The 27,602-nt window shown below is 36.1% G+C and overlaps 1 protein-coding gene and 2 long non-coding RNA genes across 7 annotated transcripts in view; 2 read left to right on the forward strand and 1 right to left on the reverse strand.

The window, feature by feature from the left end:
• The first annotated feature begins 1,184 nt into the window (after positions 1 to 1,184).
• Positions 1,185 to 2,182, forward strand: LOC138934742 (uncharacterized). Its single transcript, XR_011447175.1, has 3 exons — positions 1,185 to 1,246; positions 1,361 to 1,437; positions 1,762 to 2,182. It is a non-coding gene; the product is annotated as an uncharacterized lncRNA (long non-coding RNA).
• A 968-nt stretch (positions 2,183 to 3,150) lies between these two features.
• Positions 3,151 to 27,602, forward strand: part of Rols (rolling pebbles) — a 33,062-nt gene continuing 8,610 nt past the window's right edge. Inside the window, exons 1-6 of one of the 5 annotated variants that reach the window (XM_070299279.1) lie at positions 3,151 to 3,354; positions 8,163 to 8,319; positions 25,708 to 26,087; positions 26,796 to 26,916; positions 26,998 to 27,141; positions 27,276 to 27,416. In XM_070299279.1, coding sequence (XP_070155380.1) covers positions 8,223 to 8,319; positions 25,708 to 26,087; positions 26,796 to 26,916; positions 26,998 to 27,141; positions 27,276 to 27,416 — 883 coding nt within the window. In that variant the 5' untranslated portion in view covers positions 3,151 to 3,354; positions 8,163 to 8,222. Of the gene's footprint in view, positions 3,355 to 8,162; positions 8,320 to 16,142; positions 16,711 to 17,850; positions 18,095 to 25,707; positions 26,088 to 26,795; positions 26,917 to 26,997; positions 27,142 to 27,275; positions 27,417 to 27,602 lie in introns of those variants that run through there. The other 4 variants (XM_070299281.1, XM_070299284.1, XM_070299282.1 and 1 more) reach the window with 4 other exon arrangements.
• Positions 26,697 to 27,278, reverse strand: LOC138935036 (uncharacterized). The gene is made up of 3 exons (XR_011447209.1): positions 27,262 to 27,278; positions 26,975 to 27,154; positions 26,697 to 26,901 (listed from the first exon to the last, which is right to left on the reverse strand). It is a non-coding gene; the product is annotated as an uncharacterized lncRNA (long non-coding RNA).

Genomic DNA, 27,602 nt, shown 5'->3' on the forward strand with positions numbered 1-27,602 from the left:
TCGATGAGCGAAGAAGGGGAATACTGGTCACTATGTAAAAGCAGCAGAATCGACGAAGAACCAACAGTCTTCCTCAGTCTTTTGGAGGCCAAATTTCGTGATTCAGGTAGAAAACCGGTTGTACTTTATTCGATCTCTCTGATTAACAAGTATTAAATACCGTACAGTTTCGATAGCACGTACGTTATCAAGACAAATTAATCTTCGTAGCGACCGCGAAGACTTATGTGTCCATGAGGTGCAAGATCTTATTGTTAGATTGTCAAGGCAATTCTCCAACATTTCTACCTAGTATCAGGTGAGCGGAAAATTATAGAAAACAGGATCTACAGTTGGCCGATTAGTCAAGAGAAGAGCTTATTTTCTAACTTGTCCGTTCGTTAATTAGACATGATTATTCTAAGAGCGCGATTTCTTTTCCTGATTATTCGATAATATAGTTAAAAAATATTTTTTAATTTTTTGCAATTTTACACTTGTTTCTTTTTTCCTTATAATAAGAAATCGGGATTGTGAAAAGTTCGACAAATATTATTTGCTAATATTTTTCTAAATATATAAAATATATACTAAAAAAATGCAAATAAAAAAAAATATTGTAAGGTAAGAATGAGGTAATAATGTACCTGAAAGGTTCTAAACATTTTTTTAAAGGAAAGATGTTGCAACAAGAAAGTTGCATCATCAGATATTCATTTTTTCTTCCCCCCCCCCCCCTCTTACATGAATCTGAATATTTATTAAATATGAATAATTATAATTAAGTAAGCTCGTAATATCGTATATTTTAATTTCTGTGGTCTTACATAAAAATCTTAAACATTCTAATTAACTTGCGTATCTAGCAGAATATCCCGATTGTATTTTATCATATTATAATATTTTGTTACTATATATTTTGAAAGTTTATATCGATATATAAAAATTGTATAAATATTTTAAAAATAATTGTTCCTATATTCCATGATTTTTATGACTCTTGGATCTTTTTCACAGATTGGCGAAAAATCTTGGCACACGTAAAGGAAGTCGACGAGGGAACACTGGAAATCGACTTGAATTATTAGTCTTAGTTCATTTACATCACGTGCCATAAAGTACGTAATAATTGCGAATAAATTTTTACGGGAAAACAGATTTTTATAAGTCTAGAATAAAAATAAAATATTTTCTCTCATTTTTCACAGCAATAAAAACGATCAACAACAATTCTTGCGGTGACCGAATTTCGAAGTAATACTTGAGAGTAAGTTCAACAAATCATCTTCAAGCGATCGCTTATTGTCAATGCAGATTACTTTTAATATCAACTTTAATTGATTTAACTAAAGATCGGTATAAAAGGAATAAAATTTTTCAGCTAAAATTCGTAAAAAAAGAAATGGTAGACACGGACATAAGCGGATCCGCGATTAAAGGACCTTATCACGAAATGAAGTATGTATATTATTCACATGTATTAACTAAAAACAATAAGAATGTAAATTTTAATTTGTATGGATTAGTTTTGTAAAAATATTTAGTATAAGATATTGAAAAAAATTTGGTCTTTTGAAGATTACTTAATATGGACAAGAAGTAAATAGGTCGTCAATAATAGACTTTATTTATTAATGATTTTTTAATAAATCATGAGCAGTATGATTAAGATTAGTCGAAATCTTGATTTTGACGATACACGTCAACCGGAAGTTTTTTAGGTCTGATCGTGTAAAAAAAATATTCATCTAATATTATATCATCCAATATTCTCCATTTCAGAAAAGACAAGGAAGAACGTACATCTTCGAGAGAACAACAACAACAGCAGCAAGCATCAAGGAAGAATGATAAATACGGTTCATGGGGCTCGATCTTTAAAAACAAGGACAACTTCGTTGACATGCATATATGCTAAACGTGCTTTTCAACAAAATACATCCTTCATGATTAATAAATTCATGCGCGTTAAGCGCGTCTCCGAAACGAGATGCAAGATATTTTTCGCGGAAATATTTGGAATAAAATTTATCTCTCGAATGCTTCTTATAATATGTTAAATTTGAAGTAGCATTTATAATGCCGCGGATTTCTCATTCGATGAGTAGCGTAACTTAAAGCTAATTTTCTATCAAGAGAAAATAATTTGAGCCTGTATCTAAAAGTGATAAAAAATCAAGCAAATATATTTATAAATCGCAAATGCATATATTAGTTCTTATCCTCTACATAAATTATATAATTTGTAAGATTTAGATAAAGCAGTAGTAAAAGCAGCCGTCAAAAATTGCATTATAAAAGATTTTATTAATATAAAAATGTTTTATTTTAATTATTCCAGCGAAATATTTAAAAAGCTGAACAGTTGATCAGAAGAATTATTTCGGATAAAATTAGTGGAATTTTAAGAAAGATATTCTATGATTAATACAGCGTCGGTTCCAACCAACGTGAGAACGCTTTCAAGATTTGAAAAAAGATTTTTAATGCAATTATATATGACTTCTTTTACATATATGAATTTTGTTAATCATTTTGTGCGTATAAAAGTTTTAAGATAATATAATTAAGATATTATTACAAAATTCAATAATTTACAAGATATTTCATAATTTATTTTAATATATTATATAATGTAACATATAATATGCAATATCTTGTAAAGTCTTTTTATTTCTTTGATTTAATATCTTTACATACATAATAGTGAGACGGAAATCAATTGATATAACAAAATACATTTAATGACATTTAAAATAATATTAATCTATTTGGATTATTTGTTTATCAGCACACGATGCGTTAGAAGGGACGAGATGTAAGGCGGCATGGTTGCACACAGGCAGTTCTAAAGTAAAGTGGCAGACAGTTAACGTTTGAAGCGGGGTGAAGCACGACTACGACGGAGGGAAGCTCGCTCCGAGCGAGCTTTTTCTCGTATCTCGGGGCAGTCGGTCGGAGCGCGCTGTTTCGTTCGGAAGTGCTGACGGGAACAAGGGTGTTCGCCTCAAGCTGCTCGCGAAACTTGATCGCGTATCCGACCGGACGATTTATTAATTTTTTTTCTAGACGACATTTTTTATTTATTTATTTATTTATTTATATCGTTAATAAAAAAAAAACCTAACCGTCTCCTCGAAACGTATTCGCAAGCGATCGAGAAATTTTCGCGGATATTCCGATTGTCGTCTTTGTTCGTTCTATATTCGCGAGGCGACGAGATTTTTGGTCCTGTTTGAACGCGGTGCCGTCCGCGACAAAGAAATCCAAGGGAAAGAAAGGAAGGAAAGTGTCATCGTGCACGCGCAGAACGCGAGAATCTCGGGAGGAGTCGACGGCCCGACGACGCTGCTATTTCCAGGCTGTGGCACACCGGTAAGACACACTGGGCGCGACAATTTCTAATAGCCAATTGTATATAATTCATGGAAAATTCAAAAATATATTTTTATTTTCAAATTCACAAATTTATTTTACGTATATAAATATACATATATATTGATTCTCATATAGACACGTGGAGAAATGTTAAAGCTTGGAGAAGCTTGTTTAATCCTTACTTTCTCAAAATTTTAAAGGAACAAAGAAAATATCAAATGTAAAAGGTTTTAATTCTTTTTCAGTTTAAATGTATATTTTTGATAAAGTTGTGTGAAAAGGAAAATCAAATACAATAAAATATCTTAATTTTGACAGTCGAAGAAACTAAAGATAAAAAAAAAAATACGAGATACGCGCATTGCGTAATACTATAATAATTAAAATAATTGGAATTCATTAAATGCGTCGATATACAATATATATATATGAGGATATATCGAACGATCGATCGATATCTCGAAGTCGCGATTACTTATGCCAGGGCGTGACTCGGATGATCGAAGTTCGCAGGATATTATATATTCTCAAGGAAATCAAATTTATGTTGGAGAATCAAATGCGTATAATTATATTTGCATAGAATAACAAATCGATCAACCTAACGTAAATAATGAATTATTATGAATAAATAATTAAGCGTATATTAATTTTCAATTTAGTTTCTTGATTTTATAAGAGATATTTAATATATCGTATTTCTCTTAACAACTTGACAGTTTCGAGAACAGAAGATAAATCTTCGATTGTGCTTAGAATGAAAAGGGAAAGGGAGGAGGGGTAGAGGGGACAGGGAAGGATTTAGACCGGAAATAGAGCTTCCTCTGACCGGGAACTCTTCCTTCCGTTTGGTTGATGCCGATGGTTGTATCCGAAGGTGTATAACGCCATCGCGCTGCTATTTTTATCAAGCATTCAACAGTCATCCGTTAAGACGGGACGCGTAGCTACCCTCTCGCGCGCAGCCGAAAAGCTGTGCGCGCGTGCTCCCGCTTCATTTTCGGCTTTTGTACCCTCGCGCGAGTAATATTCGGCCCTCGTGATCGTTCTTCACGAGGCCGGCATCCTTGTCACGACGATTGTATATAGCTTTTATGTAATTTATATATACGGAGGTCATTTAAATCCCCCTATTCGTTATCTAAGAATATTCTGTTTATTAAATTATGATTAATGATGCTTTTAATTCAATGAGATGATCTTAATATAAATATTTAAAAAACATTTAGTTTTTTTTATTTACATCTCTAAATTCTAATCTATACTAATTTTATATAGATCGACATATATATATATATTGATCTTTTTTATTCTACGAGTATGACAGATTAAGCTGTACTTCTTAATATTATAGTATGTAATTTGAAAATAACAGCCGATTGGAAAGTGCAAAAGGAATTAAATCAGAAAATATTCTCGGTATTTTAACACGCGTATTCATTAATTCTTCACGCGGTTGCACGCGCACGTGTTCGTCGTATCTCACACTCTCTATCGCAGCTTTGTAATTAGACCAGATTTAAAAAATGAAGGAAAAGAAATGGTTGTTGATAAGATAATTTTGTATAAAATGAATAGACAGAAACTTTTTAAACTTAAGAAACGTTAATCTTTTATTACTATTTAAAAATGACACAAAAGAAACGTCAATTGATTTTAATTTCAAAATAAGCGATAGCGATGCAAGTTTTTTTAATTAAGATTCGTGAGTTTCAATAGAAATCAGATTGCGGTCCGAAAAATAAAAATCAATCGCGCCAATGCTTGGTTGTTCGTTCGAAGCCAAATATAGCTAAGGGATAATCTCGGTATCGATTTAGATACGTCATCTCTTGGGATCATCGGGCGCATAAACCACGTGGTAAATAGGGTTTAGTCTCCATACGAGATCCCCCTGCGTTTGTATCGACGACAGTAAAATGGCACGTGCGCGTGCTGAGAGAATCAGAAAGAAGCGTCTCCGATTAGGGGAAGACAAGTTCGTTCAACTTGAGACATACGGTACGTCGAGGTACAACTTCCCCGAAAGATGTCCGGACTCAGGATACCTAAGGCAAGACGTATCGCAAGCTTGTCGCGAGGTCGTCAACCTCTCCGTAGTTGTGATAACACGAAATTAACATAAAATACGTCAATTTACGTTAAGTAAGAGTTCAAGTTCGCTCAATAATTATTCGTACGTCATGAACATGTCATGATCATCATTTTTCGAAAGAGAGTTAGATTATTATATGATCAATTTTTTTTTTTTTTTTTTTTTTTTTTTTTTATCGTTAAAAATCCAAGAGAATCTCACTATTTGAATGTGGATTTGCCCCATTATCTAATTCACATATGCCTTTTAGAATTCAATAATTGGATGAACTTTTAAAATTTTTAATCTTGTAAGAAAGAAAGAGAGAGGAAGAAGAGTCACTTTGTCTATTCCTCTTATTCATATATTTTTTTCACTTTATGTGAGAACCCGTTGACAGGATCTGAAGTAAAACGGATGCTAACATATTTCCTTCCGTCTACTATCCCACGTCATTTTTCTCACTTTTAGCGTGGTGTGTAATTATACAAATTATTTTGTTCCGTGACTCAATTACTTAATTTCCTTTATAACCCGCGACTTTTTAAAATGTGTTCATTTGCACGATTTGCATCGACTGCAATCAATAGCATACACAGGTCAATATTTTGATCTTAAAAAAAAAAAGAAAAAAAAGAAAAAACCACACAAACCTGTATTGCGGAAAATTGGGAGAGTTTAGAAATAGAGCTTTGTCGTTCGTAGGAGTATGCGATAGATCCAAAATACTCTGTAGTATAAGATGAAAAAGGAGAAAAGAGAACAGAAATAGAGAGAAAAGACTGACGTGAGAGAAAGAGAGGCAGAGACGTATTCTAAGAATAGAACAACTTTTTTTTTGTTCTTCCGCCGGATATAATTGTTAGAGAGATTCGATCTTTCGAATTTACCTGCTCGTGAGGTATTTTTATTTGTTAAATTTAATTGTGAAATTTAGTTTTCAATTAAATTCAATTAAATTCAATGAATGAAAATTCCTTATTTTTAAGATTCTACTGAGATCAAATTATTTTTCCTTTCAAGAAATAATGTATCTTGAGATACTTGAGATTAGATTATAATTAGATACTCGTAAATTTAAATAAATAATTATATACTGTGATCGCATTGAAACACACAGTTTGTTCGATACTGTCCTCTTGTTTTGCCACATGCGGGAATATAAATTTACTTTCGCAAACAGTGATCTGGAGGAAACGCGACTTTCTTCAGTAGCTTTTCTTTGAAAACCTTTTAAGCAACGGTTGCCGAAAGATCTCGCCCTCTCTTTCGTCCTCTTTGTTCCAAGTATATCTGGGACCCCCTGCGAACATAAAGGCGTGGCCGTAACAGCCATCCGGGATGAAACTCTACATCCGCCGCCATATGACAGAAATGTAGACAAAGTATGTAGACAGATACTACTTGCGAACAACAAATATTATATATATATATATATTTTTTTTTTCCTCGTATCATTATAAATGCGCATCTATTTCAAGGAAGCTGCGCCTTTACCGCGACAATTTGAATAAAATGCGCGAAACGAGAATATCGACTGACGGTATACGCGATGCATTCCCAGAGACTATCTTTCCTCTGGTGATTAAATCCCAGAAGAATGACGGCGTCTACCGGTACGTCGAGACGGCGGCAGTCGTGCCTCCCGAAATAACTCCGCGTCCAGAACTCGAGGAGGAACCACGCGTAAGCAGCCACGAGGAACCGGTTGCCATGGGGCTCAAAAATAATTAAAAAGAAAAAAAAATTTATATCGATATATCGAGCTGTATTACGCGAAATTCCTTAAAATATTACGTCAATAATGCACAGTAAGAGAAAAAAACTGAGAAAAGGAATCTAATTTCTTGCAGCTTTTTTAAAGCTCAAAATATATGACTTTGATTCCAAAATTGCTCTATCGCGTTATATTTTTGAGAGATTTAATTTAAATTTAAATTTTTAATCTCTATTAATCTCTTTATAAAAGAAAGCCCAAAGAAATTTATAAAATATGAAACAAGTAGACTATTGGCTCCAAAAAAAAAAAACTGTATTCGATTTCTGAAAGCATTTAGTTTGCAATAAAATTGTACAGTTTGACATTCCGCAGAATATTACCTTGAACTCGGCTTTTAACGGTGAAAACCAGGTGATTAAAATATCGAGTTCGTATCGCATAACGATATCGTCAAGTTTGTTTGCTCTTTATAGTCACTCTATTTATACTTTGAGTAACTTAAGTCAATAGTTGAACCGTTGCACACACTCGCGTCATCGTACATTTCACGTTACAAAGACTCGTCGAGCGTTCAGATTCTTTAAGATGTGAATCGTAAATAATCAAATGATTGGTAGTAAAACAAGCAGAATTGTAAATTTAAGAAAAAGGAAACGCAATCGTGTTTGATATTCATAAAATGGTAAGCGCGCGAAGCAAAGAGTTGGAAGAAAAATCCGCGAAAATTCCTACAGTTGCTGGCTACATCTGACATTTCGAGTCATCTGGTAGAGTCGCGTGAATTTTAATTTTTATGATTATATTGCGTACTCTATATCCGGATACAAGATTTTATTGCATTAGCAAATTCCATTACGATATATGCACTACTTGTTAGAGCGTTCTTTTGATCTGTTTCGTCTCGAGTACTTATTTATCGAAGGAGATTAGACTTCTTAAGATCTGTAAACTATATATTGAAAGAAAAATAAAATTTTTTTCTCATACATCTCTTTACTTTATATTTCACAGTCTGTTGTCGAATGTACTGCGAAATAAGAGCATCATCCAATTGAGGTGGGAAAGCGAGAGATGAGATCGAGAGATTCTATCGTATACACGCCGGTGTCCCTCGGACCTGATACCGACGACGAGGAGACATTAGTCAATGTGGAAGTTTACAAAAATGGTGAGTCTTATATACAAAACACGTGAAAGATTTCCATGTAAGACGGTGGGTATCTTGTCAACAAGATAGGACACTTACCCGTAAACAATAATAGTCTACGTCTACACGCGTAAACTATATAAACTATCTTCAACGTTCATCATTTATGTCAACAATTAATAATCTATGAAATGTGACTTATCGAAGATGTTATGTTTATGTTTACATAAACATGTACATATTTTAAACATAACGATATACAATTTTGATATTTTACCGTGCCACGAAAGATCAACAGAAAATTCAATGAACTAGATTTTATATCGATAAACAAAAATATCTTCAACAGATATGAATATTACTGACCAAGTCAAGTAAGATGCGATTGGAAATTGAGAAACTGTGAATCACACCTGAAGCGCACCTACGCAACTTCCGAATTCGAATGTGAAAAGATCGCAATGTATAGGTACGGCATGTACGTGGGTGTATGACGTACACGTAATTCTGAACGGAGATCGTCGTCATGTGCGATTCCATTTTTGGAAACGCAATGCGTACACAGGTCAATCTCTGTATCTGAACTTATTTAAACATCAGTATTATTTATTTATCTATTCGATCGTTCATTATGTAACTGTCACGTGTGTTGTCATCGATTAGTATTTATCCTTCAGGAGAGTCCGTTACAGATAAATATAATCGCAATCAACGCATATTAATCAATAGTCTCGGGTTCGAACATGACTGCTGAATCGCTCTTTGAGTTTAGGACTGATCGATTCGTGAAATATTATTTTTTCCTTTTTTTATCATAACTGAACGCATATCGATATAAATCGTATTACATTAACGGTGTTAATCGTGAAACGTTACTTTCGAAGAGAAGGGAACCGTCTCGCGAGATGATCTCTGCTTTTTGATCTTATGCAGGGACACGTAGCGGACGCATGCCACGTACCAAGAGCACGCATATAAAACGATGGAGATATATCTTTCAGCGCCCTCGTGAGATCCTGGGCACGTATAATCCCTCGGTGGAAAAAAGATCATGAATCCTTATACAGGATGTTTCAACTACCATGCGATTATAATGCTTTGAATGAAAATTCGATCGAACGTCATTTTTCAGAATTTTTTTAACATTATCATATTGATCTTATTTCCAAGTTTTGTCCCTCCATATATTTTTTCTCGTTTTTCAAATACATTTATTAAATGTTTACTTTGAAGGAATTATTCACAGATGATAGATAAATATAGACAATTATTTATTAATGCAGGATAAAATAAAAGGGAATTTTCAGCGTATTTTGATCTCATTCTAACTCAAAATACAAACTATTGATTATATCAATACTAAATCGATATCAATTTTAATTTGACTACACGCGGTAATTAGTGTAATTGAAAAATTACTACAGTAACACTGATGTAACTACAGGAGATGTCAGGAACATTCTGTAGATATACATATATAATAAATACAATTACACACATGCATATATTCTCACGAATCGGTTAGAATGTTAGAACATTCGTAATTCGTATAAAGATTTTTCCAAGTAGAGACTATGTAGGCGAAAAATAAACTACATATGATTCTGCATTTTCCGTTTTACGACTGTTTAAGCCCTCAACTTTTTCTTCATTACCGAAACATACGCCATGGAACACCATGTACATATATCTTTCGCGATTGCGTCAATTTGGCCTGGAGCAAAACGCTGAATTCGTCAGCTCGAAACCTTTACTCGCGGCATGACACTTTCGTCGAAATAATATGCGAATTATTAGATCGACGGTATTATTACATTTTTACAAGGAAATAATTCAACATGTGATATTAAATATTTATTTGAGATAAATGACGGATTATAAAAAAATTATTTTTCAATAAAATATGCACAATTTCTCTCTCGTAAATAAATTGCTTTATTTTACATCTCGAACTTGCTGCAATGTGCATGTAAAGGGAAAAGAAAATTAAGTGAAATGTAATCACGCGTCGACAAGATAAAATAATTTCTATTAAAATTTATGTAATTCTCTGACAGTACGTTTTTCGTAAGACCGTGATGATGTTCCCACAGTCTGCACATGTTTAAAATATTTAAAAAATTCAACGTCATTCTCTTCTCGTATTTTCATCTTCTAATAACGTTGCGCCAACATTGCGGGATTATCACGAGGAGTCTTCGAGGGTTTAATGTGTCGTCGATCGTCGGGTATTCAAACGAGGCAGGAAATCAACGGATAAGCGAACAATTGCCGGGAGCGTAGATGGAACATGATGACACTCCTCTTAAGATACAACAATCTCAAGACGTTAGACGTCGTCGAGCTGATGCTCGATGTACATATGCATGGTGCGTGTATTTCTGTACCGCGATAACGCGCACGTGTGCATACACGCGTGGCTATCTACGAAAGAGCCCCGACAAATACGGGCGATCCAAGTACATATATCGGGCTTTGAATGAAAGAGGGATATGAGAGCGAATGAATGAACGGGCGAGAGTGTCGCGTGGTGCGCGTGGGCGAATATGCGTGTGTTTGCCTCTAGAATAACGTAAAGGAGGATTGCCTTCTCTCCTCTCTCTCTCAGAGATTTTAAAGACTTTTATTTATCGAAAGGAGCGCGCAATAATATTATCAAATTATTTTAGGACGATACGCGCGGATAACAGTTTGTTCGAGATCGGACAATTTTTGAGACGCCAAGTACCGGCCGTCTATTCAAAACCAAATACGCGCGTACGTATACTTACTTCCGCATATATTGTGTTGCAAATGAGGCGCTTCGTTGGAACGGACGTAAAAGATACGCGTATCATCCGTGAGAGAACTAAACTGATTAAAATGTTTGACGTTGAAAATATCAAGCATCTAGTAAAGTCATGAAGATGATCCGATAATTCTATCTTTTGAAGATAATCTTATGATTATCTTTTATTAACATTTTTTGAAGATAATCTTATGAGCTTTTATTTTATCATTCGCCATATATATATATATGTTTGCGTAATCGCACAAGTTGGAAAAAATCTTAAAATCGAATCTTTTAAAAATTCCTACATTACAGTTAGACACGTGACGATGATCTCTTCACGATACGCGACTACACCTACGTGAGCGACTATTGACATTGCTCGCGCAGAGCGGAGGAGATGCGCTCTCACAACGGACGCTTAATTCGCATGCACGGTCGGCCGGTATGAATGTAGCAACCTGATGGAGAACCGGTGCCGGGCCCCCCCTCCCCCCCCGTTGCTCGCTCGATTTTTATTGTACGCGCACACTCGCGCGTAAAATTACGCTCGCGCGTGTGGGCGGATTAGGTATCCCCCGCGTTATTACTCCGCCGATTCCGCGGTATGTGTTTCACAGAAGGTCCTCAAGCTGTCTCGCGCCACGCCAATGAACAGAACCGATACATTGGGTGACTTTATGACGCGGAACATAAGCAGGAATTTATCATAGAGCTCTTTCATCGCCAGTTTCGCAAGTCAGTTGACGTAACAATTTCGAAAACTCAATCGAAGCGTCAACCTTAGGAATGCTAAACCTTCCGTTTACAGAAAAGTGCAGAGGTTTACGAGCATTATTTTCATTCTTCTCTAAGAGATGATCTTTTCTAACATCTTATCCTCTTTAAATCCGAATCTCTCTTAGCTCAATCTCCGCTGGCCCTAAACTCGTAGAACGGATTCGGTGAACGGCTCGCTAAGAGGGGGCAATCCCAGTGAGAAGGTTCCCGAGAATCTACGAGCTCCCCGAAACGTCTACCTACCGAAGAACGCGGACCCGAGAAATTTTTTCGTTCCCCTTTTCTGCGATTAACCCTTAGGTAGGGAGAGAAATTGCTCTGTTCTTAGATCGCTGGTCTGGAATGCGAAGCATTCGACGCGTATAGTCAAGCCAAAAGATCGGCCTATGTACATATGTACAAAGTAATTTATTTCTTTTGTAGTAAGTTATTAATTTTTTTGTATTTCACTCTAATAGTCTAAGAAATTTCTGTCATCTCATTTGCTAATTTGTATAATATGGTAATAGATAATGTCTCCGTGAAAACATGAAAATGACATGTGAAATTTTCATTACATTTCCGGTTGTATCTATTTATTTACGGACATCCTGTAATAATATAAAACATCAAGATAGATTCCTGCAATGATATAAATTCAAAATAGATTCTAATTTGGTAAAAGATTCGCGAATGAATACTGCGACAAAGCGTACTTAAAAACATTATTTCGATACGAATATATGGTAAGTGTTCAATAACTTTAGTTAAGTCTGTCATAATAGACCAGAACAATACAAACATATTTTGTTACTTAATATTATGAAACCACGAAATATATTACGAATTATGATTAACATGCGATAGCGAGATGACACAAGGGGACATTGAGGATCGTCTTTTGTTTTCGAATAATGGTTATTCCGTGGTTATTCACGACGTCCGATTTTTATATTTATTAATATATCGTGGTAAAAAAAATATGACGAATGTTCTCGGTGAGAGAGAAATCTCGTGGTTGCAGCTAAGATGTTTATTAGTAAGCTATAAACGCGCGACACCCATTTAATGTACCTATTCATTTCTGGATTGCCGCCATTTATAAGCTGTCAGGATGAAGATAAATAGCGACCATATATTTCTCCTTTTCCCTCTTCTTCTTTTGTCGACCAAGATTTTTGTCTTAAAATTTTTAAACATCTCTGTAATATAATCCATAATGCATATATATATATATTACCAATATTACTAAAATTTGTATGCCGAGATTTAATCGGCATGTTTGTTTGTCGCTTACCAAAAAAATAAAAAAAATAAAAAACACGCAGCAAATTATTACCGAGGACTTGTTGGTCGAAATTTATTTGTCGTATCGCATCATTTAATTATGCCGTGATTATTATTTAATCCGCCGTTAATCCCAGACCGCACTCTTTTCATCAGTCTTACAGGAAACTCGATCGTGGGCGAGCAACAATCTTGTCGCATCGTATCCTATCGTGACGATTAGCGGAACGATTTAACGTTTAACATTGCCCACGCATCCAATTGTATGTAATACGTCGATGGAGCTTCAACTTAACGCGAATAATTTTCGGTCATGCAGTTACAGCGTGATACTGCGTCCCAACTAAGATGAAGAAAAAGAAGGAAATTTTCGCGAATCATTATTTTTCAACAGTATCAAGTATTTTTACATTTAATTCTTTTCATTTTCAGTTAACCATTTATTAAATTTAATTATTAAATATATTTATTATTTAATACAATAATTTTAATGTTAAAAAATATATATATTTGCAGAATTTCAACAAATTGAGCGTCTTATATATTTTATTATTATAAATAAATATAGAAATTTATTCAAAGAATTTAAAAGATCGAAAGAATGCGTGTTGACAATCGTATCTCCGCTTCGCAACACATTTTTTATTTAAACAAAAAAAAAATCAAAAATTGAATTTCTAGAAGATTATCTAAATGTCTTTTTGCAGAATTTGGCATGTATATTTATAATACGTAAGTACAATTTTTGTATCCAAGAAAGTATGATTGTGTATTTTAAATTTGAGTCATGTGTATTTTATTTAAGTTTTAGTATTATTGTCGCTTATAAAACAAGTACAATTTCTCGTTAAACCATCAGACCTGTGAATCACCCAACCGCTAACCGCATCGCAGAGATCCATTCGTATTCATAGTAGAATTTTACATTTATGTATTCTTGAATAAGAGAATACACATGTTGGATTTTTATCTTATTATATTTGTTCAAGTTCCTTTTTGCAAAATTAATTTATCACGATTAAAGGGAGAAGACAATATAGATAAAGTATTATAAATAAATAATCCTAAAACGCATAAACAAAACAAAGTAGTTTTTTGCATAAGCGTTACAAATTTTAAATATCTATTGTATCTTTACTTATATTAGACAGTTTGCGAGGATGGAGACAAAATTGAAATCCGCTAGGCAAAGACTGTGAGTCGAGTACCGAATGTACTACTTCAGTTCGATGATTGCCAGTAAGATCTTTCGAACGCGTGTTATACAGTGCGTGTCATACGCAACGGTTCTTTTTGTTGAGGACTGAGCCCTGCGCCGGGGCCCGTATAAGGTCCGTCTTGAAACGAGCTGGCCGAGACACGAGTTTCTTCGCCCCTTGTATACAACTTTACTACGTTTGTTGTAACGCGATTCCGGCTAAAGTTTTTCTTACATTAATTTAACTTTACTAAATATTCGAGACTAACGTGTACCTATTTATATTGAAATACTATAGCAATGATGTCTCTGCACACTTAGAGTAGGAGCCGAAACCGGCGGAGCGTGACGCCAAGTCGTCGTCGTCGTCGTCGTTGTTTTTAATGACGAGTCCGTCGAGCGAGGTGCTCGTTTAATTACCGATGCTCGTTTCAACGCGAGCCCTGCCTGCCTGAGTCGCAGCATCGTGGACCCGATCCCGGTCCGCCCACCCGCATCCGCTGCATTAGCCCACGTAGAAAGGTGTAACGACGTACAACCTCTATACGTTTGCACGTCGACAAACCGAGGACTAAATGCGCCAATTCGCTAATTCGCAGCTGCACCCTTCCTTATAATCAAGTTTTCATAAAACTTCGTTGCATCTTCTAGTTGCGAACAATTGAGAAAAATCACATCATGCGTTCAACGTCCCTCTCATATATCATTCATAGAGCAAATTATCATTGATTAGCTGAAAAAGGAATTGAATGGATCAACTATGTCAAAAGTTAATAAATTTAATATATTTCGAAATTTATGAATTTTTGAGGAAGATGGATGACTTAAAAGACAAATTAACGATATGTCTGTTAATACATAAAGCATAAAGCTTTATATTAGGAATTGTAATAATTGGAGGCGTTCGCAAAGAAAAAATTGGCTTCTAGCGATTCGCGAAAAAAGAAGCCATCGATCTGGAAGCAACACGAAATCGCGTGGGAAGTCACCACTTGGCATCGCCTGCTAGACCAAGGTTAGATATATAGTGAATGCACATTGGCTTTCTTGATGTACCCTTTCTCTTCCTCATCCCAATCATCGGGACCGTTTATCCCAGAATTCCTACGGACTCTTTGATGACCTTCCGATGCAACGGAAGGAAAAAAAAAACGCGCATTAGAGCGCACATGAAGATCAGACGGGTATTAAGTTGGGATGTGAAAGTAGAAAGTAATGATTCGCGAATCGACAAACGCTAAACGCAAAACGGGTACATCTGTTACGGTGGATAGCTGATCGAGTATCCTTTCTACCATTGCACGCATCTGTTTGCGTGCGTAAAAATTTATAATAATGTACTTAACGATATCGCTCTTTCATTGATGAGAGAGAGAGATCGCGACTTATCTTCTTCATTACGAAGAGTAAAGTAGTAGCTCTCACGCGCGAGTGATCTGTTAGACACTTTCTCGTTGAACTCGTTCCCTCTAATCTCTTTATCTGTCACTTCTCTAAAATCTTTTATATAAAAAATGCTGTATGCATTTAAAAACCGAACAATATTGATGGACAAAACAGCATGTCTAGAAAATATTGCAAGTTCTAGATGGACTTGAATGCATAAAGCGGGAGAGCAGAAGACTCGCAATCCCGAACAACTTGCGCATACGCATGCGTCGAAGACGATGCGGCAAGGGAGAGAGGTCGAGAAAGAAAAAGAGAAAAAGAAAGGGTGAACAGAGATAAAGAGAGAGAGAGAGAGAGAGAAAGAGTCGTCGTGAAAGAACGACCGTGAGGATCGGCAAAGTTGTCGGAGCGGCCACCAGCTAGCCAAGCCACCAGTCAACCAGTCGGTCGACCTGCTGGCCAATCAGGCAACCATACTCGGGTCGACGGTGGCTTAGCCGCAAGTCAGTCAGTCAGTGCGCCGCGAACCTCCGTCGCGTGTTTATGTGTGCTCCAGGAAGGTTTTATTGATAATGTAAAAAAAAAAAAGAAAAAAATTATCACGATGGATCGAGAATCCCGACGAGACCGAATGATCCTGCTTACTACTCACTATCGCGCTCCGTGATTACCTGTCACAGGTGTACGCGCGCTCCGAGATTCACACGGTTCATCTCGTATCTCCTTTAACTCCTTTCTACCCTCTCCTCTCGCGTGTGGATATGTATGATGCGGATCGGAGTGTATTGCCGAGTGTGCGATGTAGGATATCTCTATCTCGTCGGATTAAAATACGTATCTGCACGTGAGGGAGAATAAGAAGGAGACGTTCACGCATAACGGAGAAGAGTGTGAGACGGAAAAGAAGAAGAAGAAGAATAAAGAAAGTGAGGAGAGAAAGAGAGGAGCGACATGGCGCCCCCCAACAGACCGCCTCGCCCTGGCTCCGGTCTCAGCCTCTCCGTACTCGGTAAGTTTACGATTGAGATTGCTCGTTGCCTGTCCTCTCTTCTTCGTAAGAATCATTCGCAATTTATGTCTCTTCAATGTCACTTCGTCAGAAATCATTTGCGTTGAATTCGCTCGACCATAGATTAGATTTGTTTAAACACCGCCAAGGATCATACAATGAACCTTCTATTCTAATCCCAAATCGCATTTTTATTTAAATTCTTTTATTTTAAATCTTTCACCCATTTCTGGTATTTCTGGTCACCCATTTGGTGACAACTCTGATAAAATAAAGAATTGTTAGAATGTGCGATTAATTAATAAGATACGTTGCACATCCTCAGTGCTAGTTGTAGAAAAGCAGAAAGAAAGGGAAAGAAAGACAGAGAGAGAGAGAGAGAGAGAGAGAGAGAGAGAGAGAGAGAGAGAGAGAGAGAGAGAGAGAGCTTATGATGTACTCGCCACGAGAATGCAATTGCATTGATTCCCTGGCGCTTAGATCGCGTGCTATCGCTTGTTATCGGAGACGCGATTAAATTTTATGCGAAGCCTTCTCAAGCGCGTCACGCTTGATAACGATATTATGAGAGAAGATATTGTATGTAAATGTATATATGTACATATGTATATATGTAAATGTCTTCTTTTTATAGAGAAAAATATGAAAAAGATTGAATATTATAAATTGACGAAGAGAAATAAATTTTTAATGTTTTCTTTGGTAAAGAGTTCGACAATATTGTAAGTGTTGTAAGAGTTTGAATGGAATAGCGATATATATAAATTTAATCATATAGATTATATAAAATTGAGAGAATTATTGATAGATGAATAGAACGTTAATTTACTAATTCAAGTCAACTTGATAATTTTCTATATCTTTAAAATTCTTCAACAAATATAATTCATTTTTCCTCTGTATTCTTCGATAAGAACTGTGCATACGGAAATGTCAAATCTCTAATGATTAGTTGCCAGCGTTAGATCAGCATCGTTGATCTTCTAGCGGAATAACAGTAATCTTCAGCTCTAGATTGAACGATACGGAATTTTGTCGGTGTTGGACAAAGTGCGAATCAAAGGTGGGAACCTGATGAGCGTTGTACATTACTATACGAGTGTATATTACTTTACTAAAGGCACTGTCTGGGTAGTTGACGCCACGGAGTGGAACGACGTACTTCCGTTAAAGTATACGCGTACACTTGCGTGTAGATCTACCTGCGACGGCTGAACTGGTTCCCATGGAATGCATTATTTCGAAAACGTCGTATTTATCATCGACCATATGCTGAACGTAAGAAGATTCTGTAAGAAACTGTAAGAAAGTCTGAACTTGTTTCATTGCAAACGCGATTGATGAGGATCGGCCAGATCGATATCTCGACTTGATTTCGAAAAAGGTAAAAATAGAATTTGTAGAATGTGCAAAATTTGATATATGTAGCCTAAGAATAAGAAAGCAAATGCATCTGCATGTGTGTTGCGTCAAAAAATCCGTGAACTTAAGAAGTTATGGAGGCGAAAATCAATGTTGCGTGAAATAAAACATTATCATAGGAACTATGAATGTAAAAAAACAATTTGTATAAATGAAAAATGCATTAATCTCAATATATCTACTTCGTTATATTTAGTTATATTGAATTATATATAGAGGCATGTATATATGATGGTCAAGTTGTAGATAAGAGACGTTATCATTATCAGGAGACGGAATTAACAATAAAGCGAAGCCAAGAAAAACCTCTTGAGATTTTAACGAGCTTTCAGTTTATCATTAATATTCCTCTGACACCGTCTCTCACAAATTTTCATTTTATTTTTTTTTAAACATTAAACAATTTTTATAATATCTTAAAGCAGAAATGATAAGACAGAAAAACAGATGAACAAAAAAGACAGCTTCGTATATATCGCAGATATATACGAGCATTGATATTATATATAAAATGAAGTAGATGCACACACACTCGAGATTTCAATTTTCTTATTATTTGAAGAATATAAATATCGCGAAAAAAATTAATTATATAAGTTAATTATTATATTATTTTTTCCTGTTTGCGAATAATTGAGATATAATTATCTGTATTCGTACGAATCAAAAATATCGAAATATGATTAAAATAATTCTCTATCTTAATAATACTTGAAAAGAATTAATATTTTATTAATATATTAATAATATCTCAGAATTTTAAATACGTTGCAAATAAATAATACAAATGGATTTAAAAATATAACAAAAACTGAAAATCATAAATTAATGAGTCATTCGCATAAAATAAATATATTTTTATGAAACTGTGAATAAATCTTTCTCAGACACAATTTAACATGTATTTATTGAGTATGAAAAACTATAGGAGGTTCTATCCGCTAATATTTCGTGATAGCTGTAATGCATCGTTGCGAAACACCTGTAACAAGCACCTTGCCCTGGATACAGGATCTAACTTTCCCTGTCGCCTGCACCTAAAATACGCTCATCTATCTCTCATTAAGTATGTCCTTGAATTTTACAATTATACACACACACACACACACACACACACACACGATTCATATCATAATTGCATGCACGCATTGCTCTTTATTCACAATATACATGTATGTCCGTTTTTTAGAGATATATTTCTTATTTCAATATACTATCGCCTCAATAAGTGGGCCAGTTGAAATGGCTCTTTCGAGAGGTGGATGTCGTGAAAAGAAACAGCGTAGCTACGCAAAAAAATTCGCTCTAACGCTTTCAACATGACTCGTACTTATGATCGTGCACACATTGTGTAAACGCATCTTTGTGTGTGAAATGAGCGAGTACACCTGCTCACGCGAGTCGGTATTGGCAGGATGCAAATAAAGAATGGAAAGAATGGAGGGTGTTTTGCAACCTGTCATTCCGGGCGCCAGCATGAAACGTGAAAAAAATATCCGGCCGTACAAAGATATCCAAATTACTTCTTTGTGGCTGATGCCACTTTTTCTTTCTTTTTCTTTTTTTTTTTTCTCTTGAGAAATGGATTCTGGCACTATCCGTGAATGCGTCCCGAGCCTACATATAATCGCGAAATAGGCCCTGAAGGAAGTAGACACGCGGTGATCTCACGCGACGTTAGTTGCGTGATTCATTTTGTCGTCGCGTCGAGAAATTTATTTTTTGACCTCTGTGTAGGGATTGATGAGAAAAAAAATGTTTCCCTTTCATATATTTCTTATACAATAATACACATTTTGTATAGCATAAATATTTTTGCAAATCAAGCTATTTAAGTGCAATAAGTAATATAAATAATAAATTATGTGTGTAAGAAAACGGAGACGAAATTTTCATTAGAAGGAGCTATTATTGGGCATCTCTTGTCAGCTATATCGTAGCATGTAAAGGTATTCGATTGACTTCTCTTTCTTAACACTCCGAAAATATACCTGGCCAACAATAGCCGATACACGACGAAAGTGTCAACTCCTTAACGTTTTACATTTTCTTTTTGACCTGTCTTCGTGTGTCGGGCATTCCTTAGATCTTTGAAATATCTTCTTAGGCATGCACGATTGACTGGTATACGTAATTGATTTAAATAATAATTTCTAGCTCATGACACACAGACTTACTCACCGGTAAAATCGATGTCCGTATAATTCTTTATGGAATAGAGCGATGCGCAACCGGTCTGACAAATTCATTCCAAGAATTTTAATAATCAATATATTCACAAAAGCAGCAACTTTCTTTTTACTCATTCCTGATATTAGTAAAAACAGATAATTATTATTATACAAATTATTCGCAAAATATCTTGCTTCTCATTTAAGGATCCAGTCTACTCTAGCAGTATGAAAAATTAATGATTTTTAGGAAATTATTTTTAAAGAATATTTATGGGATATTGAACCTAATTAAATTTAAAGAAAATTGAAAAATAACAAATCAGTGTCATTCTAAAATCAGATATTTCAATTTTGTTGAAATTTTTTCATTTCTTGAAGACTAAAAAAATATTAATTATAAATTTTTTTAATTCTAATTAGTTTCAGTATCTCCGAAAAGATATTTTCTTTCATTAAAAAAAAAAAATAAAGTTGTTTGGTCCATTAATTTTGAAGATATTCGTCGCGCAAACTTTGAAAGCACTGTTTTGAGAAAAACGCGTTTAAAGTTTTGAAGAAGACTCATTTCGTGGCCTGCGCGCTATCCTATTCGAAATCTTATAATTTCATAAATTTTGCGAATTTTTCAATAAAATTAGAAAGGCATATTCTCCAGACATTATACTTTCAGAAAATATAATTTAAATAAAAAAAAATTTGTTGTTTCGATCCTCTAAAATAGACTGGGCCCTTAAATGCATTTGACGGAATTGTGTGAGTCGTCGAGGGGAAAGTAGGGCATGATCAGATACGCACAATGACATTTCTCGATTTGTGCGATGAGAGTAATAACGTTCCCATATTGCATGCTTGGTCATATTTATAAATTGAAATATAAAAATATGATTAATTCACTCTGTCTCTCGGTTGAAATAACTGAGATAGAGTTGACGCCGTCAGCTCGTTTATCATGATGATATTATCAAGGCAGGATTTAGCAAGTGATAAGCATTGCCGCTTTCGAGAAACAAATCCGTGATCGTGTCATAAAATCCGAAATCGTCTGGTTTACCAACCGCACTCTTATGTAAATCATTGAACATGTTCAACCTGCTCGCAAACGTGAAATATTCGCTGCGGTTACGCCGCTCAGCGAAAGCTTCGGTATCATTTCATTCATAGATGACCCGGCACTTGAGTAAAACCTGTTGCTCCAAAAAGAATATGACTGAATAGAGGAAACGCGAGAGAGATAAGGAAATATCTTACAAATTGTCAACGCAAGAGATACCCGGTGAACAAAATAAATGACGGTTAATGATACAATACAATATGATTTTAATAAGCGTGATCGTTATCAAAAGAAGATAATTTCGCACACATATACAAAGTTTATATAGAAATTTTTTTTCCTTTGACTTTGAAGTAATATTATAATATATAAATCACAATTGCAATTAGCGTTTATCAAAGCATTGACTAAATTAATTATCCACAATGGACTCTAAAATTAAATATCCTCTTAAAGAGGCCTTACAATGTAATTACAAAAATATATAATAAAACGAAGCGTATAATTATTATCGAGAAAGAATTTAAAATTACACGTTGGAAGGTATACATAGCCACACGCACGTGTGCATCAATCCTAAAATATAGAGAATTGATAGAGAAAGTTTAATAAAGATAATAAAGATATTTTTTCTTCCTTTCCCTTTCCGATCAAACGCGATTATTACGACAGCGACATCTTTCAATCTGCGATCTACAGGTCTTTTTGTATCTTATGTTCGTTGCGAAATGTATTTATCTAGGAATTGCATTTGAGCCTTCGTGTGTGACAGGTACGTGTAACGCAACATTATTAATACCCGCGATATGGACATGTAACTCGAAGAGCTTTCGAAAGCCACGTGTAAACGTTAGACGCACATATATGCAGGGACAGCAATCGAGATCGAGAATCTGTGGATATTATTCGTATTATTGGAAATATAATAGATTTACTCATGCGAATGTGAGAACAATTACAGTCTCGCGCGCGAGTGCGAAAATAAAGAAATCTCCTCGCGTTATGCAATACGCTAATAATTGCGGGAACAAATTGTCACGCTGCGCTACATTTTGGATCGTAAAAGAGCGCGGTTGAGCGATAAGCGCCAGTTTTCCTACTATTTAATCTATCATGAGATCCACGAGATTCCTTGATTTATCTAATGCGCTTTATCAGCCACGGCGTCACCGGCGATTAGCGCTTCGTTATTTCGTTAGAAACTGGTAAATATGTTCTAATTTAATTGATGTCTGGCATCATGATAAATATATTCAGCAAACTCAGCGCTGATAATGGTTTCGTTAAACTTTACAATCTAAGATTCCGATTCTGATCGTATAAAATGCGGTAAAAATACGGAAACCTATTTTTTTTTCCCCCAAAAAATATTTCAGATGTTTCTTTCCAAAATTTATATGATTTATACGAGGAGAGTAGAATTTTATATACATACAAATCCGATATATATAAAATAATATTCTGGACTGATGCTTAGGATCGAAACTCGCATAAACGAGAGAATCGCTCGTTATCTTATTGATATAGAACATTAAATATATTATAGCGTTATATGGTCTTAACACACATACGATTTATTTTTTAAAAGCCATACGATGTCGCGATTGAGCGTGAAGTTTCATAGCCTCCCGGTATATCGAAGGCATCGATTTTAAACACAACAGGACTGTAGGCGAGTACCTCGATCGAGTAACTTTCTCTCACTTCTCTGGAGGCACCGAATAACGATTAATACACGTGACTCGTCGAAACCGAAACGACGGGCGCGAGAACTGCCGTTCATCGGTCCCCTACTGTTTTCAGTTATCATTGTACGAGATCTATCGAAGGTGTCTGGTTTTTTCAACATGTACCTTGACGACCGTGTCATTTTTTTTTAATATTACTAAACGTCAAAAACATATATATATATATATATATATTGTATATATGTATTTGTGATTCGAAAGTATTGAAATATTATTGAGCGAGAACACGACAAGAGGCTACAAAAAATAACTGCGATATAATATACATCAATGATTTAAAATACATATAATACTTATACTAAATTGATAGAGATGAATGGACGCAGAGAGGTAAACGTGACACGAATTTCAAGTTATGTTGAAATTGCCAGTAATAGCTTCTATTGGCGAATGAGAAAGAAACAGTGGCTTCCGGCAGTGAGTCTGGGCACTGTGATTCGGGTCAGGTCGTCTGTGGGACCCAATTTACGAGAACGCAGGCCCGACTCCACTTCTTAGCGATATGAGAGAGAGAGAGAGAGAGAGAGAGAGGGGGGGGGGCAAGAGCGCGGAGGACGGAAACGGAGACGGGGAAGCTGGTCGACCAGCAGGTGGTCACGGTGTGGATGTCGTTCCGCTTGATTCTCTCACTTGGCGAACAGGCTTTAATCGCCCCCGTTCTCGGTCGAGTCGATGTCGGCTGACTGGACACGTCGTTTATCATCGGTCGTCACGAATGAATCGGACGAACAAATTCGAGTGTATTTGATGTGGGTTTTTTTTATAGATTCTAAAAAATGTTTTTTTTTTTTTTTTTTTCCCAAAAAATATTATTCGGGAACGCATGACATTTCTCACACGAAAATCTCTGCCTATAGTAAATATTCGCACGGAATTGTCGTTGCAAAATTGTTGATGCCGCATCGTGATATCGTGTTTCATCGGCGCCAGCACGAACATCGATGGATCGATCCACTTAACAATAATACACCGATGCCGAAAGGAAGCGACTTTCTCTATGCACGATTTAACAAGGCAATAAAGATTATCGGTTCTCCTTAGACGATTTTTCAAGAACAGAGTTAAATGTGTTGCTTCGCTCATTTTTTAATCTAGATTTAATTTCAGCAACAATTCATTAGCACAATTGAGAAGACAAAACGAATCGATTGTAATAACGAGCAACGGAGCAAAACTCTGCTAATCGATGAATAGCCGATTGCTTACAATATAAGAGCGGACAAAATTTTTTTTTTTTTTAGATTCCTTCGGAGCTTCAATAAAATTCTAAAAGAATTCCTCGATTCTTTTCAGATACGAAAAAAATCTCTGAAAATACCAGGTTTTCTATGTTTTTCCGGGGAGTGAACACTCTGGAATAGATCAGATATCGTAACCGATAGACATCAATTGGCGTCTATGAACGCGCGACTGAATTAAATACGAAACGCGATTGGAGACGAGGAGAGTGTATGAGTCAGTGAAGCGCGCCAGTCCGGAGAAAACGACACCGATGCGCGAGTTTACAAGTGGAAGCCGGGTCTCTGCACCAGACTCAAGTGCGTTGACCCAGCTTACGGTAACCCGGGCTGCGTAGTTGCACCTGCCTCACGCGGAGTTACCGGCACGAAGGGGTCGTGCGACTTCCTTCTCTCTTCCCGTTTCCCTGTTAGCCGCACTTTGTCCGCGATCTCTGTTCGCGGAGAGAGGCACAGATGATCATTAAATATCTGCATTTACGTACGTTTCCGTACGTTTTTGTCCTTCGAAAATCGAAAGAATCTTTCGCCAATTCTTGCATCTCTGTCAGCCGAGGCGATAATGGGAATAAAATCTGCAAGGATATCCAGAAGAGTACGCGTTAGACTTACTAGGCTACGTAAACGATCGAGAAGAACGCGCGGGAATCCCCTCTTGACCTTACTTTCTAGAACTCTTCGAAGTATATGGCGTCTCCGATTCGCGCTCTATTCGATTTATCTGCATATTCGTGATGAACGAGCATTGTCGTTGCTTCGACACGACGCGAACCGTGTCTCTCCGAGATACCGAGCATGCGAACGGGTCGTTCACCATGACAGATGGTCCTACTGTCAAACGACCAGCGGTCTCATAAAGTGGCACACTGACTCGGTTCGATTCGATTCGCGGAAGAGAATATTCTTGTTTCTCTCTCTCTCTCTCTCATATATCTCTCTTGCGTTTATTTCTTCATAAGATCGAAGATAATCATTTTAGGGATCCGGAAAAAAAATGCAACACGTATGGGAAATTCAATACTTTATTTAACCCGTACAGTAAAAATAAAATTTGTAGATTAAATTATTTTTTTTTTTTATTTTTTTTTTTTTAGTTAAAAACCTATCCCAAAAGATTAAGAGCTGCGAAAGAGATTGCAGGAGAGAATGCTAACTACTGACACATAAGCTTGTGTTAAATAAAATTTTAAACTTCCTACACGCATTTATTACTTTTCTCTGGATCCCTAGGACAACTGAATATTTTCCACCCTGTACATTTCTCTCATCGAATTTACAAAGATATTTCGAGAGAACTCGCGTTGTATCAGCGAGTTAATAATCGAGATGAAAAAATGTGAAAACGGTCGCGCGCTCGTTTGCAGACCTGGCGCAGATACGAGCGTTGGTCGAGTCAACGGGGATGCTGGGCGGATCCACGTGCCCGTCCTGCGAGATGCCGTTCGACAAGGGCAAGAAGCGTCGTCTGATCGACTCCTGCGGTCACGAGCGTTGCTACTCCTGCCTGTTTCGCAGCGAGGCCTGTCCGCTCTGCTTGCACGGCTACGATCTCAACAACGATGATGGACTGGAGGAACCGACTCTCAGGGACGAGTTCGCCGCTTCCACGGCTCCGCTGTCCGTTTTCGCGCCCACAGACGGTTGGCTCGATGAGTCATCGACGGTGAATTCTCTCTGCGGCAGCCCCAGGCTACCACGCACCAAAATCACCACGAGGGCTAATCTGCCATCGCGGGTTATGCACGTAAGTCTGTTGTCGCGAAGACGGAAAGGAAAACTAACACGACAGATCTTCACTTCTCCTTTATGACGTGCTGCCTCTTTTAAGTAGCTTTAAATAAGTTGAAGGTATTCGAAGAAAAAAAATTTTTCTTCCTAAAATGTTGTTTCAGGAAAATTTCATGTCTATAATATTGTCTTTTTGATCAAGTAGAGCACTATGTTTTTATCTTTATCGAAGTTCGTACAAAAATATATATTTTAAATATTTATGATAATTTTTAAGGATGTATGAAGCGTATATCAACAGGAAAAAAAAAAACAAAAAACGATTAGTATGTTTTAAATTTGTATTGTTTGGAATTAAATAAATTTTGAACCGATCAGAGAGAAGCTTGCTAATATTTTAAACAGATATTTAAAAGAAACAATAAAATAACTAAATAAGATTTTTTATGTATGTGTGTACTCCTTTCTTAATAGTATTTTCCTGATATTATATCTGATATATATATATATCTCATACATTTTTAAATACGAAATTTATTATATCTATTTTTGTTAGTTAATTTGCAATTAATTGAAAAAAGATATTGTGTAATGTATAATATTCGTGATTAGAAAGAGACGATGCTAAAAGAAAAGGAATTTTATTATTTTCTCGGTTATTATGCTACGTCAAGTTGCCAATAAATTACTTTGTCTTGTTAATCATTTATTACTTTATTTTCAGCAGCGAGCCGGGGTGGAAAATCTCTCGTTGATAACGGTGGGGAAGAACTTGAGAAGCAAACCTTCAGAGCTTCCAGACCCTTCTATCTCACAAGGTCAACAAAAACCTGAAATGACACAAAGTACGTTGAGGTGTATAATCTGAAATCTATCTTGTGTATGTATATTCGAGATATTTACTATTAATAACGTAAAATGTATAGGTTGTCCCACCCCACCGAATCAACGAAAAAGATTCTTCTTCAACCCGAAAGTGCTCAGAAGCTCCTTCGCGGCCCAGAGATCCTCGAGACGTACAGCATCCTCGCCCGAACCGACCGTGAATGATAATCCTTCTGCGTTATCAGGTACAATTATCTTCTTTTTTAAAATAAAATATAAATTTACTTACATGTCACGCTTGCTCGAAGAGAAAATTTAGCGACTGAAGTCGCATATCTTTATAAATCTCACATAAAAAAACTCACACGCGCGCATACAGTTTGGATGACCTCGTCCTTGGAGGGAAAAGCGAGATGGCCCGGCGTTGTCCTGGGAAAGATCAAGTCTCTCTGGAGCAGCAGTCAAGGCACAGCTAGCGACGGGCTGAATCAGCTCATCGGCTCGTCGGGCAAAGTCGCAGGCAGGGAGATTCTTTCGAATTCCATGTGTATTGCTAAAACTGTTAAAACATTTTCGAAATGCTTGGAGTTTGCGAATGAATGGGAGAGAACCTTAAGGATCCAGTCTATTTTAGAAAATAAAAAAAAAACGATTTTTTATTACTTTTTCTGAAAGCATGATGCTTCAAGAATATGCTCTTCGAATT

The sequence above is a fragment of the Polyergus mexicanus genome, unplaced genomic scaffold (assembly GCF_030449975.1).
Source record: "Polyergus mexicanus isolate NDT 795.1 unplaced genomic scaffold, iyPolMexi1.0 SCAF_7, whole genome shotgun sequence".
Taxonomy (NCBI): Eukaryota; Metazoa; Arthropoda; class Insecta; order Hymenoptera; family Formicidae; genus Polyergus; species Polyergus mexicanus.